The 19,856-nt window shown below is 40.1% G+C and overlaps 2 protein-coding genes across 4 annotated transcripts in view; one reads left to right on the top strand and one right to left on the bottom strand.

Moving 5' to 3' along the window:
• Nucleotides 1–168: 168 nt before the first annotated feature.
• LOC115375597 (FUN14 domain-containing protein 1) lies at nucleotides 169–6,337 on the bottom strand. Of its 2 annotated transcripts, none has more exons than XM_030075051.1 (5): nucleotides 6,217–6,337; nucleotides 5,157–5,322; nucleotides 3,678–3,753; nucleotides 2,291–2,425; nucleotides 169–1,573 (listed from the first exon to the last, which is right to left on the bottom strand). In XM_030075051.1, exons 1-5 carry the CDS (start codon nucleotides 6,239–6,241, stop codon nucleotides 1,496–1,498), a joined length of 480 nt encoding a protein of 159 aa, XP_029930911.1. In that variant the 5' UTR covers nucleotides 6,242–6,337; the 3' UTR covers nucleotides 169–1,495. The 2 variants fall into 2 exon arrangements, with proteins under 2 accessions (XP_029930911.1, XP_029930920.1); XM_030075060.1 differs by having other exon boundaries at nucleotides 2,297–2,425; nucleotides 6,217–6,241.
• A 487-nt stretch (nucleotides 6,338–6,824) lies between these two features.
• LOC115375583 (histone demethylase UTY-like) overlaps nucleotides 6,825–19,856 on the top strand; it is a 48,130-nt gene continuing 35,098 nt past the window's right edge. For both annotated transcript variants that reach the window (XM_030075040.1, XM_030075032.1), the window contains exons 1-2: nucleotides 6,825–7,355; nucleotides 7,495–7,558. In XM_030075040.1, the coding sequence (XP_029930900.1) occupies nucleotides 7,180–7,355; nucleotides 7,495–7,558 (240 nt within the window). In that variant the 5' untranslated portion in view covers nucleotides 6,825–7,179. The remainder of the gene's footprint in view (nucleotides 7,356–7,494; nucleotides 7,559–19,856) is intronic.

Here is a 19,856-nt window from a genome sequence, read left to right as displayed (position 1 = left end):
ACTTGCTGCTGTAGTTATAAACGAAGAAACATTTCATATTATTTTATTATGGTTACCAAAAAGTCCCCACTGCACATACATCACTGTTATAACACTGTAGAAGCCTACATATGTATTTATGTAACAGCAATTAAAACCATGAAATAAAATGATTAAATAACTCTTTAGTACTGTTACTCAAAACAAACCAGTCAACTTTATTTCAAAATTGACAACCAATCAAATCCATCCAGCTTAGTTAATGTTATCAAAGTAAAGAAATTCAATAAAAACAAATGAGAGTATGACCATACAAAAAACACTTGACACTTCAACAGAAACACTGTTAAGCTGAAACATCATATTGCACTGTTAGATAAAGGCAAAAACAAACGATAACTCCCAAGCAACTGAACTGGACTTGTAACTGCGTGTGCTATCTAGATGATTTATGTGATTACACGACTCAGCAGCGTCGCTGTTCTCTTATTGCTACACTAACACTTCTAATTGTACAATGACAAAAGCAAAGGTGCAGGAATCACGACCAGTGCTCCATCATGCCCTTTAATAACATGACTGGTGTCTCTTTTGGAATTTGGCTCGTGAGGGTGCAGCAGACATTGGTCCGTTAATTAAAGAGCATCATGGGGCTGAGGAATATAGAATACTTCTTTGTATTTAGTAGTCTTTGTACTCAGTGTTAAGTAGAGAAAATTTACACATAATTCAGAGTTGTCATTTAAGCTTATGATATGTGTTGTATATTGGTTAGAGCTCCCATACAGGGCGAAAATCTAACTTTTTTTTCATCCCCTGCCAAAGTGTCTGAACTGTGTCTGCCAACCTGATTAAATGGTTTGTAAAACAGACAAAGTTAGCAGCCGCAGGAAAAACAAAATGTTATCTGGGCTGGTGATGACTTCGCAACCTGCGGCCATCCTCTTGTGTGTGTATTTACAGTTCACAGGGGTTGGCTATGTATTTACAAAGGCGCCTACACAGGCTAATTAAGTTTCACTGATATAAGATCAGCATCAGCCTGCAAAATACAGACAAAGGGATGGGCAATCTAGTCTCAAATCAGTTTTCAAAACACAAAAGGAAACCAGTGTTTGTGGCAGCTTGACATACTCAGCAGTCTGGCACAAGTCCATAATAGGTCCAACAGCAGAGGTGAGAGATGAATTTTCACAGTACAATCCAAAGACCCCGATTCTCTATTGTACCCCTGCTTCAAAATGTGCACTCAGTCCTCCCCCACAGAAAATAATTAGCTAGGCCTGGTGCAATGAAGAATAGGAGAAGGAGGAACAATGTTGCATGATAACACCACTGTCACGATACATCATGCTCTAGTGTTTGACTAAAAACCTCCTGTTCAGTTCATGAAAAAGAAGAAGCAATGCACGCTTCGGGCAAAGAGGTAAATAATAGGAGGGGGGGGTGGGGGATGGCAATGACAATATCCTATGAAGTGAGTGGATTCACAGTAAATGCAGCATTTTCAGCAGCTTTAAGAGGCCAGGCCCAGGAAAAAGCCGCCAACGAAGCCGCTGGACACGACGATGTTCCTCTTTATAAAGTCTGTGGCCTGCAGAGAAAATGGAGAGAGAAACAAGAGAATGAGCAGATAAGACTGTGGCTGTCCTGGGCAGCTCCCACGTCCCACAAGCATAAAATAGAGGGCGTTGGTGAGAAAGAACATGTGCGCTCAGTCACCTTTCCCTGGAACTGAAAACAAAAACCATTTCCACTAAGTCAATCTAGATAAGAGTATCTGCTACATGCCCAGTGTGTAAACGGGAAAATCCTGGGCAAATATGCTTGCGCCCATTAATTCCACAAGCTCAGACTTTCACCAGATCCTAGGCTCGAGTGGCTGCAGTGAAAATGGGTTCAAGTAAAAATATTCAAGCTGGTCTTGCTGTGCATGGTCATGCACCCATCTGTGAGTACACCATCTCTCTCTAGCTTTGTGTATCACAGCCAATGGGTGTAATGTGACCAGCTGCACACTAGAGGGCATTGCTGATTCATTGTGTACCAAATAATACACCCCTTAACAAAACAAAACAACAAACACATATTTTACCAATAAACCCATTCCAGTGGATAGGCACACATCAAATCAATTGTTAAAGCTTGACTATTTTTCCACCATGCAGAGATGCAGTTCAGGAATATCTGATTTCTTCTTTCCCTTTCTTTCTTTTTTTTTTTAATATTGCAAGTCACAGTGAGCCAGCTCGTGTGTCGGGAGCAGCGAGGAGATGCAAGTGGGGAAAAAATTAAGTTTTGTTACAGATACCTTTACCTCCTCAATGAAAGAGTTTATTTCAGGAGCTGCTTTGTTTGCTTTCTTCTTCAGATGCTTCTTTGCTTTGTTCACATCCTTTTCCACTTTCTTCCAGTCCACCTGCACATAGCCGCTGTGATTGGCAATCTGCAGAGGACAAGGACAAGATTCTCAGTAGGTATTATCTGCAGTGCTACAAAAAGTTGCACAATATGCCTGCATAATAACTTACATGCTACTAAGCAACCATGTATTCATTTCTCAACTCTAGTCTGTGTATTGTATTATGATGAGGTGATTTGTCATGTATTTTATTGTATTTAATGCTTTTGCTATGTTCTTTTATTGTATGCTTTTTCATTGTTAATTCTGTCTGCAATAAAATTCCTTTAAGGGACAAAAAAACAAACAAACAAACAAACAAACAAAAAAAACCAATACTGAATTCATAAGCCCTTATTTCAAACCCACAGATATAACTGAAACCGTTTTATAGGTTGAGGTCCTAAAATGACTCATAATGTTAATAGAAACCTAAAATTTGCTTTGCTTTAATGTCAGCAATGGTTTTGGAGGAGTACGCATCAACCTTTTCATTATCTATGATGGAGATGTGATCTTCTTTTCTCTGTTATTGTATTTGCTCCAGTAGGCTGTATGGTCCATCAAGTTTTAGGCACAGATGCTTTTATTTGAATAATAGCATATTTAAAAATTTGATAAGTTTTGATCAAATCTGAAAACAGACCTCACAAGAACAATCCACCCATGTGAACTCCAGGACTTGGACAGCATAGAAAGCTACTAAGTGATAGCAATCTTTTGCTTACTGGGTGCAGAGATTTGTTTCATTAAACTATCAAAATGTAAAGTCTTCTTTGTTCAACACCAAAGAGCTTGATACATTTCCAACATAACTACAATAAGAGAGAAAAGCAATGCTATGTGGGAAAAATGTTGTGCCTGTTTCCTGTTTCCAATTAAAAGAACTTATTTCAGATCACTGAAGAGCCAAATTTAAACATCTTGTCCTTTAGTTAGCCAAGCATAATTAACCAAGACAACCAACTGGCTCTGCTATAATCGGACTGTAAAATGGTAAAAATGAACTGTATTGTAACTCTAAAAGTCATTGTGACTAAGTTAGCTACACTTCATATGTACCCTGATGGTCCATGTCCATTTAAAGCCAGCTGACAAACAATGCAGTCTTTCTGCTGTAAAGAGGCAACCAGCCTACCAGTCTGCTGGCCAGCTGGCATCTTCACTGGCCAGTGAAGCTGTTACAATGTCAAGCTCACAAATGATAGCTGGTTTATCACTCAAGACATCAAAGGACCCTCAAACAATGCATCATTTCAGCTTACACTATAGAAACACTGTCTTATGATATGCTTACCTGCAACAAGAGGAACCCTCCACCAACAGCAGTAGCAGCAATCTTCCCAACTCTCTGAAAGAGGTAACCTGCACACCTGCATATGATGTGGAAAAAAGGACAGGAGGATTCTTAACATAACTAATTGTGTTGATTAAACTCTTTGATCAACCAGCTGACTGACAGAATAATGGCTTGCAATTTAATCTTGGCTCAAGGAGCTCAAAACACAGACAAGAATGAGCAGTGGTAGTGCTTTTTAATTATTTATTTATTTTTTTTAAATGTAAAGGTATGACAAGACCAGTGACAATTAAAATAGGTCTGTCTGTCAAAACTATTGAACAGACTATGGCCATTAAGACTAATGATCAACTCAACCTCCTGACCAACAGAAATAAAAGCTGACATTCATGGCTGCCTCACACAATTAATATAATGCTAATTAATATGCCATTACAGTAATGAGACGAAAACTGGATAAACCAGACCTTGCTCTATCTCAAATTTACTTTAACATAATATTAGAATTACAGCACGCACACCTTTGCTCCTACCTGATCAATTTAATAAATGTGAACAAACTGTCTGTGCAGTGTTTTTGAACACCATGCTGCCACATGAATTTTAATGAGAGTTTTGGCCTCGAGTTTATATGAAGACTTTATATATAGTTTGTTTTTTTTTAACGATTTTTAATCTCTTTTTTTTACATTACTGAATTAATTTAAAGTAAAGGTATCATATACATCATGTCATGTTGGTATCATATGAAACTAGACAACCTAAGGAATCTGTTTGAACCAAACATGTCATGCCAGGTTGTTGGCAAGGGGACTAAATATTGCTTTAAAATTAGGTTAAATTTTGGTGCAGGGAAATCTGGCATGGCCATTTTCAACAGGGTCTCTCGACCTCTGACCTAAAGACATCTGAATTATTATATTATTGTTATAACATTTTTTGCATGCAGTACAAATGTCATATTTGGCCTATTGTTAAATGGTATTTCTGTGCAAACTGGGGCCTCAGCAGTCTTGGAGTTGCATAAATTGGGTTTAACTGGAAAGCTGAGACTCTTGTGGACTCAATGAGACCAATTTGATTCATGAGCAATAATGTTAGCTCCCATACTATACATTTAATTGTAGCGAGACCATTTCTTGAACCTTGACGTCAATCTATAAACCTGCTGTGACTTTTAGGATAATCACAGCTTTACAGAACTTTACATCCACAAACTAGAGGATAATTCAAAAAACAAATTCACAATAAATTGTAATATCGAATCGCAATACTTCAGAACTGCAATACATATTGAATCGGCACCCAAGTAACATGATAGTATCAAACCACATCAGTCTTCTGTGTGCCATGTCAAGCCTTATTTTTTGGTACACGACTCGACCTTTTGACCAATTTCAAAGTAAATTTCAAAGTGTGTGCTGGGCTGGACTCGGGTTCAAAGGTGCCACGTGAGCTAGGATCCCCAGGCCTTACCATCCAGTGACCCCTCCCATCATGATCTGTGTGGCCACGGAATACTTCTCAGCGATCGGGCCAGAGTTGTTGCCAAACACCCTGCTCCACCACTGGTGCCTCCGGGCATACTCTGTCAAGTCCACAACCTCGTACACCTCATCCTCACTCTCTGGGTCGTCCTGACCTAACATGAAGGAGAACTGGAGTTAGTTCCCTTAGTAGCACCACCACCACATCAGAAAGAACTAGGCCTTTCCATGTGTAGACAGCTTTTGAGGAAAACGTTTTGCTGCACAACACACCTCACCCAAATACCTACAACTCAAAAACCATGCACGCACCACACCCACATGAACACGCTCCAAAAATGAATCAAGTTACTTTGCAGAGGCCCCATGTATCTGCACAAACCAAAAGTCTTGACACAGTGACGTTTCAACTAGACCTTCACAAATATGGACAAACAAAATCATACATACCTCGATATTTTTTGAGAGATATCTCAATAGCGATACGATATGACTGTGGCTTCACCCTTATTTGAAATTTTAAGTGTTGCAAACAGTAAAAAATTAAGCATTCTTCAAAAAATATATATATAAATAAATAAATAAAACAGTATAATTATGCCAAATGGACGTAGAAGACGCAGCTACTGCACAAAGTATTTTATTGATCAGAACAGACCAGTCATTGTATTAGGCTAATCCTAACCCTAATTTTAGTATCGTCCATATCGTTGCCTTTTGCGGTACTAATATCTCGCATTTTCATACGTAGACAACGGTACGATACCAATACATCGTTCAGTCATCCTTTCAACTATATATAATGGCAGCTCGGCTATTACGCGCCTTGTATGCTGCTTTTTTTTTTTAACGCAGACACTGCCATCTGTGGCTAGCTAATGCTAACTGGCTCGCGTTAAATAGCCACCAACCAAATATTATGGGCCCAGAGATTCCCTTTCAGACCTTATTTGAAGTCATTTAATATGTCCAATGATAAAGATGTTAAACTCAGTGGGGAAAAAGTTGCCGTAATCTCGCCGGTGTTGCGAGCAAACAAAGTCACCAACCTTCCCTGTGATCCACCTCCGCCATTTTGGAGCAGCTAGTTATGTCACCAGGATGTTGACAATATTAGGCCCCGCCCATTCCGCGTGACGCTATGCCACGTCAGTTATAATGCTTTGATCTGGCATGATTAGTCTCAGCAATTTAGCTACTTTATTAGAAAAAATATTGCAATATCGCAGACTTATGAGAGGGATTTGGGAAGTGCAAGAAAAGGTTGCATGCTGCGAAAGCCACAAATGTCGTGGTGATGCATTGCACTCATCGTTTGCCCGGTTTTGTGAGGGAAAACGAGGGATAACTGACAATCCAAGTGTCAATACTTGTTATTGCACATGACGGATTTTTTTTTTTTCGTCTTATAAAAATAATTGTTAGCGGAAAAGTTGGTCAAGCATTTTAATTTGCGCAAGAATGCACGGTAAAGGCGGGCATTTTCAGCAAAGTTTTTTTTTTTTTTTTTAATTTTTGTTTTTTTCTGCAATATTGCTTCCAGAAAATCATGGAATGTAGATGAGTGGTTTGCAGAGGGAATATGAATATTTAAGACAAAAAAAATCATATAGCAAGGGAAGTCATATGGTGGGGTCCGGGCGCTCCCATTGGCTGAGGAGGGACGAGAGGGCGTGTCCACAGCGGCGCGTGGGTTCGCTTGGGTGACACAATTATAACAACTTTATCTTCGTGGCTGTAACGGATTTTAATTGTCAAATACACACTTTCTTGGATACTGTACTCAGTAATTTGCATTTAAATAGTGACACAACATCACTTTGTGTTTAAAAAAATGTGACGTTTGAGGAGCTACCCCGGAGAGCGCTTCTGTACCCCCACGGACAGGATTTACTATATCGAATCGCATCTTTTTTCATCCCTGGAAAAAAGTTTTTGTTCGTTTTGTTTTTTTCAGTTTTTCTTGTTTGATTCGGCGGAGCAAACTACTTGTCCCCGCGTCGCGATTTTCCATGCAATCGTGCGGTGTGTCGCTCGCCGCTGCTGCCTGCGCTGCTGCTCGGAGTCTCGGCTCGGCTTCTGGTGGTGATGAGGAAAAGAAAATGGCGGCGGGAAAAGCGAGTGAAACCGAGGAGGACTTTCCGACACTGACAGCCCAGGAGAGGGACAGTTTGGTCGGGATTGACAGGTCGGAACCGTAACCCCGCACATACGCCTACACGTTCAATTCCAAATCAAATTGTTTCCTTTGCTTTCGTGTCGACAATTTTATCCGAGCCGCTCTGCAAGTGATACTGAGCCGCCTGTGTTGTCTTCTTGCTTTGCAGCTCACTGTTTGGATTTCAGAGGCTTCATGAAGATGGCGCCAGAACGAAGGCCCTGCTGGTGAAGGTAGCCAATCTAACTGGACCTATTTCACAGCTAAGGAGGACCCCGGTCCGCTGGACACACACTAACCCCACAACTGTTACCCAGGGCGGCTTACGTGCACTCAAAGTTGCCCGTCAGTGTGATTGTGAGAGGCCCTCTCGCTGAGCAGAGCAAGGCCAGCTAGCCGCAGCCCCTCTTTAGCCAGCCAGCTAACGTTAACTTGCTAGCTACCATCAACCGACCAACAGCGACCCTGCACCTGCGGCTACGCAGCTTTGCCGTCCGGCTCGGCAGACAAGCCGTGCCTCTGTTTTTTAACGGACATTAGTTAATGTTTGTTTGGCAGCCACTCTTCCCGGTTAGCCCGGTAGCTATTCTGTCCAGCTCAGTTTGCTTGCAAAGGCATCACCCCATAACACAACGTCGTCACGGTTTTGTGTTACGTTAGCACTCTTTTGAAGGTTGGAAACATTGCAGTGTTTAATGAGGAAAGTTTGGTGGCGTCTTGACCTGTCTTTATTACTTAGAGTCTCATTTGAAGCCGTGAACTGAGGAATAAGTTGTCTGGATGTGTAACGTTAGCTGTCTTCCAGTGTGCAGCGACCACAGCCTGCCTGCCCGCTTGGCTGGTGAGGTTACTGCCAACTAGCAGTTGCGTTGTATGTGCATTTGCAGCGGTGTGTTGTTTTAGGAGCTGTGTACGTGGGTGTTAGACATTGAGTGGACGGGCTGTAGTTGTTTGTCTCTGTTTGGATATCGTTACTCAAGTCAATGTGAACGAGTTGACAAACGTTACAAGTAACGTTAATGGCTGGCTGCCTGTCCAAGATGGCGGGACATGGCGGAGTGACACCAATAGCTATAAACCCCAATTTGATATGATTATATTGTCCCGAAGCCTTTGTGTCGTCCAAGCGGGCTTTCGTTTTTCTCTCAGGGTGTCGCCCGTTTGCAGTGGCGTGTTTCTCGGTCCGACTTGAGAGGTGACAGGGTCCTTTGTTTACAGTTTTCATTGCTCCTCTCTGGCTCTGCATGTGCTCTGTCCATGAACCCGAGCTTTGCAAGCTTCATGTGATAGTGCCGCGATCAACCTGTAGGTAACACCCTGCACGACTAACAAAGAGGGAAAACTCATTGGACTGCGTTTGTGTTGCACCTGGATCCAAAAAGATGGTGCTGTTGACAGCTCATGGTTTGAGGTGCCATCCTCAACTCAGTATGTGCTCGCTAGGTGGTGTGGGATACCTAGGAAGTGGCCTCATCTAGCTGCACAGACAAAGCAAAAAGCAGTAGTATACTCGACAAAATAGATGATGTGGAAGCTATGCTATACAACACATGCATGAGTGTTGGCTGAAACAATCCAGTACCTAATTAAAAGTAGAGCAAATGTATCAGTAGGGCTGAATGATGAGGTTAAAAATAATATTGCAATGAATTTTACAGAGTCTTTACAGATGCTGTTGCAACATGGTGCATGATTTAAGTAGCAATGATTCTTTTTGCATTAGAGTTTTCATTTTCACTGAAAAAGAACTATTAAAATGATGGTGGCGTGATTTAGGCAGGAGTCTGACTCTGTACCCAACAAACATATTCTCTTGCATCTAAAAAATGTAATTTGTAGGCCAGGGCATCTCTGTTGCACCATAATACTTGATTTACAACAATGTTTTGTCACATTTTACATTTGTCAAAAAAACTGCAGCTTCAGTGATTTGAATATTGCACTTGGCTGAACTGCAATTTCGATAGTATTTCAGTTAATTGTTCATCCATATTCATCAACATTGTACTCTCTCCCTAGCTTTCTCTTTGGCTGAATTTTTAGTATGGTCTAGTGGACTACCACATAATTTGTTGATTTACCAAACAGGACGGTTTTAATACATCTTGACTGTCCTGCACAGGCACACTAGGATGATAAACACTTGTCCATTGCATCAAAACAAACCTCCCCTGTCATGATGAGAAAGCTATTTGGTCACCTTCAGGCCTTGTGCAGTTGTTTTGCTGTTAGTGGCGCACAATGTGGTGTGTATTCTTGACTTTGGCATGCCACACAGAAAGCTTGTGATTTGCTTTTAATGTGGAAATAGTTAGATTTGAATACTTTCTGTGCCATCAGAATGAATATGACGCCGGTTGTTCAGATGGATATGTGGTGGCAGTGAGCATTCACAGCCTGATCTTGCACTGTAAATGCAGTTGCTGGACTATCCTGATGCAGCTCTACTGTTGCATACCCCAATATAGATACATAGGTCATCTGGGAACCTGCCATGGTGCAGCTCTGTTGCAGCATCTCAAAGCCTGTTATCACTATACAGATATTCATTCGTACCATTTCACCATCTAACAGTGGTGCTCGTCAAATACATAACGGTCAACTAAGCTGACGTTATGGCATGAGTAACAAAAAAAATAGAAAGCAGCTGAAATGTATATATTTGGGTAACTGATGATATGATGTAATAATCTGTGGATTGAATGGGAACCTACAAGTGGGGAACATGTGTGTACACTGCTTATTTTTCTTTCCTGCTTGTGCATCCATTCATGCCACCCATCTTGGTTCAGAGCAGTTTGTCAATGTTGTAAATATAGATGTAAAGGTTTCTCATCTCCTGATTGATTGGTGATTGTTACTGATGTTCTTTCCACATCAAAAGTAATACTGTACACTCCAATGGTAATTTTTTATCTTCAGTTAATTATTAAAGTTGGGCTGCACAGTTAATTGAAATATTATTGAAATTGCAATATGGCCAAGTGCAATCAATATCCAAATGACAGGAGCTGCAATTTTTTTGATGAAGCTGAAATATATGGCAAAATATTATTGTTAATTACGGTGTTACAGAGATGCCCTGGACTAAAAATGGTATTTTCCAGATGTGATGTTTGTTTGGTACAGACCCCAGCAAAAATTAGGTTTCATCAACATTTTAATAGCTTTTCAGTGAAAGTGAAAATTGTTATGCAGAAATTATCATTCCTGCTATATCTTTCAAATTAATCACAATATGATTTTTTAAAAAAAAAATTTAATTAGTTTGCCAGATATCATAGCATGTTTACATAGCTGTGTATTTTATTTTCGATCAACTCCTAGCTTTTTAAGTTAAAGGGTCAGGTGTGCAGAAGATGAATGTATTCCTACACGTCTATATCACCTCTTTGATCCATGCAGTTGTCATAACTATCACAAGCTTTCAGTCCATTCATCCAAGTATACGCCAGCCATTTCTGTTTATGGGACTGACGTAAACCCTAATCTTAGCAAATATGGCAAACTTGAGTCTGGTAAGCATCAGATATTATAGAAAATGACGATTTAATTTGTTTATTTATGTATTTATTTAAACAGAAGGCCAACCTTTAAATGTGGCCTGGCTCTAGGGAACCTTTACTGCCTGTGTAAATTCTAACTTGTCAGAAAACATTTTTCTGTGACATGATGAATCTTCATACGCTGTTTTGTTAGTGTGTCCTCACCTGAGAAGGAGTCATGAAAACAAAACATGTGCATGACCCAGAGCATCACAAGCAGTTCATCTCTGCAGACTCTTGCTTCAGACCTTCTGTTTTTGTCTCCATTTAGAATGATTTTCTAAAGTGCATCAGCATTACCTGCCTCACTCCGTCGCTTGCCAAATGCTCCAATTGTTTTTCTAGGTGTGATGTATTTTACGACTCTCTATCCTTTATACAGCTTTATTAGTTTTGACTGGTTGCCCTGTCTGGCGCTTTGCAGTGGCTGTGTTGCAGCTCTGTTGCACTGCTATCTACTGTGGGTTCGACATTTATGACAGAACTGGGTCACTGTATCACCATCAATAAATAGGTGGCCATGACATAGACTTCCAATAAGCAGAGGAGTTGAGATTCCTATTTTCAGTATCCTGGTCTTTTTTCTTTTTTTTTTTTTTTGCTTATTATTATAACCTGTGCATTGTTGATATATGACAGTTTTCACCCTGTGTAACCCAACATAGAACATAAATTATATGCAGTTTATATTTCTTTACTCCAATGGGAATTGATCATCTCACCTTTGCAATGCTAGGGCTGTTGTTTGCCTGTTTTGCTGTACAGGAACACTGTGTTGGTGTGTCAGGTTGGTTGTTGCAATTGTACATCTGATTAATTGAATATAGTGGTTTATTCAGCTTATTTGCTTTAGTAGGTTCTGTTTTCTGGCTCCCAGACTTAACAAGTCACAGATTGGCTGTTCATGCCATGACTATCAACTTAAAAGGAAAACCACCAGAAAGTATTCGTTATTCCTGTTGTCTCTGGTAGAGAGGCCCTGATTTTGTGAATCATCGTAGCTTTCTTGTTGCACCAGACCATTTTTGGATAAGGGATTTTTTTTTTTTTTTTTTTTGGTTGCTGGAGTTTTTTCCCCTTTGAAGGTGCTTCATTCTGTTCTTATTGCAAGTTTGAATGCAGCCTTTAATATGAAAAAAAAGGGCTGCATGTTCACCACTGATATAAGTTGTACCACTGCACCAGTGATCCCTTTCAAAATTACCAGCAATAGAAATATCATCACAGTTTGATTTTTAGGTGGGTCCAAAATGTTGGACTGTTGCTGCCAACTTCCAATACTTGGTGGGTGCACCAGTGCCATATAAGCTAGCCTACATACCAAACACCCAACCCGTTGTTTTGATTCCCCAAATCACAGGCTAAACCAGCAGCGCCACACTTTAAACTGACAGGAAACAAGTCAAGTAAGGACACAGGCTTCACAAGCTGTCTTTTGGGAATAGTGTGTGTGTGTGTGTTTCATGTTAAGGCTAATGTCTGTATGGGTTTTGCAGTTTGGATATTGATGGTTTGGTTGATTTTCAAACCTGTTTTTTCTCTTAAGTTCAGTAGCAGTGCATTCACTGTCTATTGTGCAGATGTCCATAATCCGTTCATCACAAGTCCAGCTTCTTTCACTTAGTAACATATTTGCGTGTGTGGCTATAGTGTCTGAAATAGATGATTGTTTTCTGTGGCTTCTTTAGACAGGACATTGACCTACTAGATGCAGTTGATACCCTGTGCAGCTTGAATTTGGGTGAGGGCTGAGATGCAGTGGAGGTTCTTTTTTTTTATCTCTCTCTCTCTCTGCATTGCAACTTGATTTTACAGGCCAGTGATTATGTGTGATGTTATCTTTCTGCTTGCTATTGTTATCTTCCTATTTTTTTGCTGCCATTTTGGTAGTCAAGTTGATGGACATGTCAAAAGTGCACCGCTTCAAATTGCATTTTCTGTAATCACTCCTGTTCAAAATGGATGCGTGCACCGTAAAATACACTGAGATGGTCTTAGGCCACATTCAAACAGGATCGGGCATTGCAGTAAAAACAGTGCAAAAAAAGCAGTGGGAATTGAAGGAGCCTCATTCATTGTATTGGGTGTACTGCATTTTGGCTGTTTGCCGCAGGAGACTCCACAAAAAAAACGCAACGGCATCCTTCAACAAAGTAGAGCCAGAATCGACTTTTGCCACAGCGCAACCCAGTGTCAGGCTGTACTGGCCCACACCTCTGCACAAACCTGTGCATAGTGCCGCAAAGCCTGTTGCTGAGTTAATGTGGCCTTAAAAAACTGCAACGCTTTCAGTGTTATTCTCTCAGCAGCGTTTACCAGCAAAGGAACATTGATCAAATGATAGCTTCCTCATTTCATTTCTGATTTTAAATGAAAGATGAGTCATTAAACATTGGTGGGCTAGTTTCCCACTAGCATGAATGACTTGATATGCATTTGCTGTTGATACTTGAACATGTGTCAAACCTGAGTAGGGTAGAGGTAATTTTGTGTGTGTCGGTAAGGTGGTGCTATTCGTTGGCCATTCATGAGGTGTTAATTTGACCTCAAATTATCTTATGGAGCTCTCCCCGTTATGATGTTCTGCTCATTAGTAAAGCAGCAGAGCATTGTGTGACCTCATTATTGAGGATAATTAGTCTCGTTTCTTTCCTGGAGATTTTTGATTGTGGCACATATGGACTCTGTTCTGAGTGGTGTAGTATTTGTGTGTGCTCATGCATACTTGTATAGACTCATTATATGTGTGTAGAAGTGGGTGGACGCCTCTAGTCTACACATCCTGCCATCTTTTGAATATTGCCAGTATTTTCTGGTTGAGGGAGACGAAACAACCAAGCCAAGTGTCTCTGTTTGCCAAGCAGAGTCGTGTCCATTAACGTTAGTGCCAGTATTAAGCAGTGGAAATTGGGGGTGGGGTGATGACAAGTCTTGGGTCACCTGTGATGTCAGCTGGATGCCCTCCACACCCTTCCTCAGCTGTGCTGTCGATCATCTGCTGGGCCCCGCCCCCATCATGAAACCTCTAGTCCGTGCACAGATGGTGACAGTGTTGTTTTGGCAAGTTTGCACATTCAAAATGCATTGCACTAGCAAGTCTTAAAAGTCAAAGATGCATTCAGTTCACTGCCATAATCTACCTGGAACCAAATAAGTGTCTTAACACAAATGGAATGGAATAGCATGTTGATACATTTATTTATGCATAAGGTGCAGTGCATCTTGCCCTATGTCTTACTTTCATAAGATCTTTTTTTGAGGTGTGTTATTTGATGGCTTTTAATCTATATGATTTGTAGGACTTCTGCAGCCATGGAAGAACCCCTGCTTTTCGTCTTGATAGCACATTTTGGGTAGAAAAGCACATAGCCTTTCTTGGAGTCAGCAGGGTTTTGAGCTGTAAAATAACGACATAGACTGATGTGGGGTTGACATGGAGTAAGATAGTTGTTCCTCTCTAAAGTATGGGATCATTTCAAACAAAATCTGAACATGCGTATTATCAATGCTACAGCATCTCAACAGAAAACATCCTGTCTGCCAGGGCCTGAGACTAAAGGCATCCCAGGGACTAGCTTTTTGTTTGTTTGTTTGTTTGGTTGGTTGGTTTTTTGTTAGAGACAGACAAACCTCTCCCATGGGATGCTTCTGTGACGAAAGGGAAATTCAACAATTTTATAATCATTATTATTGTTTGTCACCGAGAAAATGGTACATTGGATCAACTGCACATCTATAGCGGCTACAGCCAATGTTTTACACTACAGAGGCTGACTGCAACTGAGCGTCCCTTCTCCAGGGCTGTACTGGTCTCACAATTTCCAGAGTCGACTCATAGTCAGCATTTCAAAACAACAAATCAAAGTTTGCATCTAACCCGAGTTGGCCTACAGGCCCTGAGTCAGGACAGAACAGGGATGAGGGTCATAACCAGCTCAGAGTTGGAACAGGGTCACAATTTCACAAAGCCCAGGTCTCACTGAGCTCTGACTTTATCCACACTGCTGTCGGCTACATGTTATCGTTAGGTGGTATTGAATTATATTATGATGCATTCAAGCTGTGGTCAAATGTAATCTTGTAAAATTAAATTTTAGGTGTGAGGAACTTGAATAAATACAGTTGTTTGGAGAAATCTGTTGTTTTTACAGCAATGTAAAAATTTAAACGTGAGTCTCAGCAAAATATTTATGCTTTTGCTGTTGCTGTTAAAGAAGACACAAAAGTATTTTCTATCCGATTAAATGATTGAACAATAGCTGCAACCCTAAAATGAGAAGAACCTGCCCTCAGGATAAATGATCTGAACACAGAATCTGCTTTTTTTTTTTTTTTTAGTTGACTTCTCCTAGACTTAAGGCCACATTTTCCCTCTTGTAAATACTCCTCAGTTGCGTAGCAGGTTGTTTGTCCTCAGCCGCTCCATCAGTCAGCACTCAGTCAGCTCAGCTGTTGAAAGAGAGTGTCGCTCTTTTGTCCTGCAGCCCTTCTGGCAGGTGTTTCCGTATGACACTGTGTGCTGTCTTGGCTATAGATTTGGGCTTTTCATCATCTTGATAAGCATGGGAATCAAAGGCATTTCATTTTGATGCTGCTTCTTGGCATGGACAACACAGGAAAAACAGCTGTGAACACTTCTTTGTGTGTTTTATAAAGGTTAAAGGTCATGAGTACATTTTTAAATTTCATATTGAGAAGCAAATACCCCCATTAATTCCATCAAATTTTCCCATGCATAACTCCTGTAATATTTTTTAAATTATGAAAGAGATGAGCCAAAATAATGATCGAGAGTTTCCTGCATGCCACCTCATATTTTCTGGTGAATAAACACAAACTTGACCCCAGCACTCACTTGATGCAGTCAGTCACATGCAACTGACTTTGGACATGTGTCAGTTTGTATGTCAGTCCAAGCCATCCATGGTTTTGTTTTATGAGGTTGTTAATGAGCATGGCATGTATGTCATTTGATTGATTTCTTTTGCTTGCTCTGCTCAAAGGTTCAGTTAATCAGAGAACCCTGACTTTTGTGCTGGATAAACCAGAGATTAACTAGCCAGGCTTTAGACCGACACAGATGTGGACCAAGCTGTCATTTTGTCCTCGTTTCCTCCTCTCTTACCACACAGACACTATCAGGAAAAGACGTAATTCTGTCAAGTTAATAATTGGACAGACATTATTTACTTTCTTTGAAGTAGCTCTGCAGCAGTAGGTTTGAAACGGCCAAAAGAGAAACCAAAGTTTTTATCATGGTGAATTGCTCACGTGTTGCTAACAAGGTTCTTTTTGTTTGACTTTTCTCTGGAAATTTTCATTGAAAATTACGATGCATGGTTGGGAACATCAGTGTAATACAGGGTATCCGCGGGGTCTTGAAAAGTATTAAAAGGTGATAAATCAATTTAGGGAAAATTAAGACCCTTAAAAAGTATTAAAAAGTCTTATCACGGCTTTATAAAGTCTTAAATTTGAAAGTATTTTTCTGAATTAGCTGTCCAAGAGTTTGATTCCCAAAAACATCGTAAAAGTTTGTGAATTTATTCATTTTTATTAAAAAACAAAGATGAACAGGTACATAAAAAACTAGGCTATTGTGGGTGCGTTCGTAAATTGTCTCCGAGAGCGCCAGAGCGAGCGGGCGGGTGGAAATTCAGAAGCACAAAGTACGCTCTGGCGCTCCCAGTGCATATTACGAACACACCGAAATGCTACATGAATCCATGCGTTCAACTTAACTAGGGCCGAATCGCGGAAGGAAACGTGGAATTAGCCAAATAAAAAGGAATCTATTTTTAACGTGGAATTTGACATAATTTGAATGAAATGCTGTTTTTGTGTGGAATATGAATGTATGTCTGGGGAAAATTACATGGAGGGAAGCAAATCTGGGTGGCACAACCCCTCCAGTCGTTTCACCTGCACCTGCACCACCAAGAAAAAATATTACAACTGCACCGGCACCGTGCGAGTCCAAAAGGCAAAGACAATGTCCAGGCTACAGCAGCGCACTGACATAGATTGTGTAACAAAGCGAAGAGTTTCCACTCCGCTCTGTTTTCACTGGCTAACAGCAGCACACTGGCTTAGCTTGTCTATTCATAGAAGAGGTATCACTTCGGCTTATTTTTCAATCTATGTTATCACAGGCATACTGCTGCTCATTCACACAGGCATACTGCTGCTCATGGTAGTTGAATTGTTAGGTCCGTTTGATAATTAATTTACATTTTTAAAACAAATAATAATGTAGAATCTACTCCTTCAAGATAATTTATTATGTTCTACAAGTCATAAACATACACTAACACTACATACCGAGTGTTTGAGCAACATATTTCCTCTGGGCTACAAAAGATCCATGGTAAAACGTACTCCGTTGTTGTGCGGTGAGTATAAAAATATGAAAGGGTCTTGAAAAGTCTTAAAAGGTAATTAAATTAACTTCAAGATTGCTGCATATACCCTGTAATAAGATCATTGTCGGCTGCCTGAAGGTAGAGTAGTGGCATGAAAAATATCAAACTGGGCAGTATGTGCGGGTGTGTGTTTTGGGGGGCAAAAGAGAGGGAGAATCCAATGTGTTGTGATCACTTCTTCAGTTTCCTGTCTTGTTCCAACTGTGTTTTCTTTTTTCTTTTCTTTCTATCACTGTGCCTAAGGCAGGGTGCACTACAGGACTCTGATCAGAATTCACCAAATGTTGTAACTATTTTTCAAGCAAACTACATTTTGACTACATGGGGTGTATTGTACAACAATAACTGGTTCCCCATCAGAGTAGCTGGGAAATAAACCTATAGCCACCTGTCATTGGCTGATGTGGGCAAACATTATGCTTCTGGACCAGTGTTATGCACTTAGTTGAGAGGAGAAATTACAATTGGAAAAAATATGTGCTGTGAACATCTTCATTTTCCTCTGACACTCATCTGTGTGATCTAATTATTTGGGCAATCAGCTGATGAGGTTCGGTTTGGACTGCTGGATGAGTATAGTAGGCATATGACCAATAAGTAGCAGTGAACACTTGAATTGGGTCTAGAGCTGCAAATAACGATTATAGACCTACTTGTTTATTGAATGACACGCAAATGTATTCAAAATTTGTTTGAGCTTGATCTTTAGAAAAAGTGACAGCCCTAGGTTATTTTCATAGAAGACTAAAGAAACCAGAAAATACTCACTTTTGAGAGGGTGGAATTACAGAATTTAGCAGATTTCTTCTTTAAAATGATCAAACTATTGAGTATCAAAATAGTTGGCAATTAATTCATTAACAGTTGATAACTAATCGATTATTTGACTAATTTTTGCAGCTCTATTTGGGTCCATTATGTGTAGGAGGAAATTCTCACTAACACTTGGACAGAGTAATGTACCTTGTCACTGTCATTCAGGACAGACTCATGTTTGCCCGCATACTTCCTTTTTTTTGTCACTTCTCTTCATGTTCTCACCTTTACTATACAGTCAACAGCAGACGTGAAGGAAGATGTGATGGCTTGCTGTGCCTGTGATTTGGTGGTGAATTTCCTCATTTCCCATAATGGAGAGAAGTTCTGCCATTTCATCTTTTGTAGATGGTGGGATGTTGTTAGTGCTTGTGTCACTGTGGCAGTGTTCTGACTTTGTAAACACCACCTTGGTATTTTGCTTGCAGCTTTCAGACCACACTGTAGTGACAAAAAAATCAGCTGAGGAGATACAGTTTAGTTTAGCATCGATCTTGAGTGTTTCCCACTCAATGGCAGTGTAACTGTAGTGGAGACCAAGTGAAGGCGGGGGTGAGGGTGTGTAATATATTGAAAACTGGCGCTAGAAATTAAACTGTGGAGTGCCATTGTTCAAAACATTAATTGGAAACCATGCTGTAAACAGTAACCTTGACACTTAAAAATTATTGGAGATGTACCCAGTTACCATGAGTGCAGTGCAAATACATATTGTCTTTTTCATGATTAGTTTCCACAGGAAACACAGCTGCTGTCATTAAGTAATTCATAACCGAACCCATGATAGGCCTCGATGCGTTGAAACTCCCCACAGTATATCAGCAGTTGTCAATTGATGGCGTGACACTGATCAGTGGGAAAATTGACTTACCACCCAGCCCTAATATCCAGAAAATTACTGGCTGCTGTCAGTCTCTGGTTTTTGTGACATTACTAGCATCCCAAAGGCTTAATATATAAAACAGTGTACCGAGCCCTTCATTTTCTTGTGGTTTCCAAGTGGCTGCTCCATGACGCCTTTAACTTTCACCCTTTTTCCTTGGTCCCAGTATCCTGTTAATAGATCCAATAAACTCTTGTTTTCCCCAAACTCAGCTTGCAGGAGCTGGTCGCTAAGGCTTATACTAGATAGCTGATAATGCCTGAATCCACACATCAGCCCATTGATAATTGGCAAGTTAAGAATTAAGTTTATATTTATGAAGTTTATATTTTGTGCAAAACTTTAAACATCCTTTCTTTCTTATATATTTGTTGATTGATTGACAAGCCTTGTTTGTTTTTTTTAATGAACCATATAAATAAATGTAGCAGTGAGTACATGGTATATTTCAAGTTAGACACTATAAATACTAAATATCATAAAGAAAACAGCAACTTTTTATGAGTTCTATAAAGGCCTTGTGAATATGAGGTGAGAGCCTAAAATGTGCTTTGTAGCACAGGACAGGTCAGAGCGGGCGAAACAGTTTCATATTTATGGTCCACTCTTTAGTTGACTGAAATTGTGCATTGGGTACACATTAGTTGAGGCTAATACAGAATCTTCTTGGGGAAAAATATGGTCATCATCCATAAAACAAAGTTATTATGATATGAAAAAAATTGTATTGTTATACCCCTAATCACGAAATGATTTTAATCATGGATGACAGGTTTGGGTGATTGGATGAAGGATGAGGGATGGCAATAGACACAAGTGGCAAATGATTTTTAACAAGCACAGACAGCTACTATGACCAAAGAAC

The sequence above is a fragment of the Myripristis murdjan genome, chromosome 2 (genome assembly GCF_902150065.1).
Source record: "Myripristis murdjan chromosome 2, fMyrMur1.1, whole genome shotgun sequence".
NCBI lineage: Eukaryota > Metazoa > Chordata > Actinopteri > Holocentriformes > Holocentridae > Myripristis > Myripristis murdjan.
Note: the sequence above shows the minus strand (reverse complement) of the source record. Positions and strands in the feature narration are given on the sequence as shown.

Coding starts and splice junctions, on each gene's coding strand:
- LOC115375597 (XM_030075051.1), bottom strand. CDS start 6,241: ATGGCGGAGGTGGATCACAGGGAAG. Junction 5,323..6,216: donor GGAGGTGGATCACAGGGAAG/GTTGGTGACTTT, acceptor CCTTCATGTTAG/GTCAGGACGACCCAGAGAGT. Junction 2,426..3,677: donor GAGGGTTCCTCTTGTTGCAG/GTAAGCATATCA, acceptor TGTCCTCTGCAG/ATTGCCAATCACAGCGGCTA.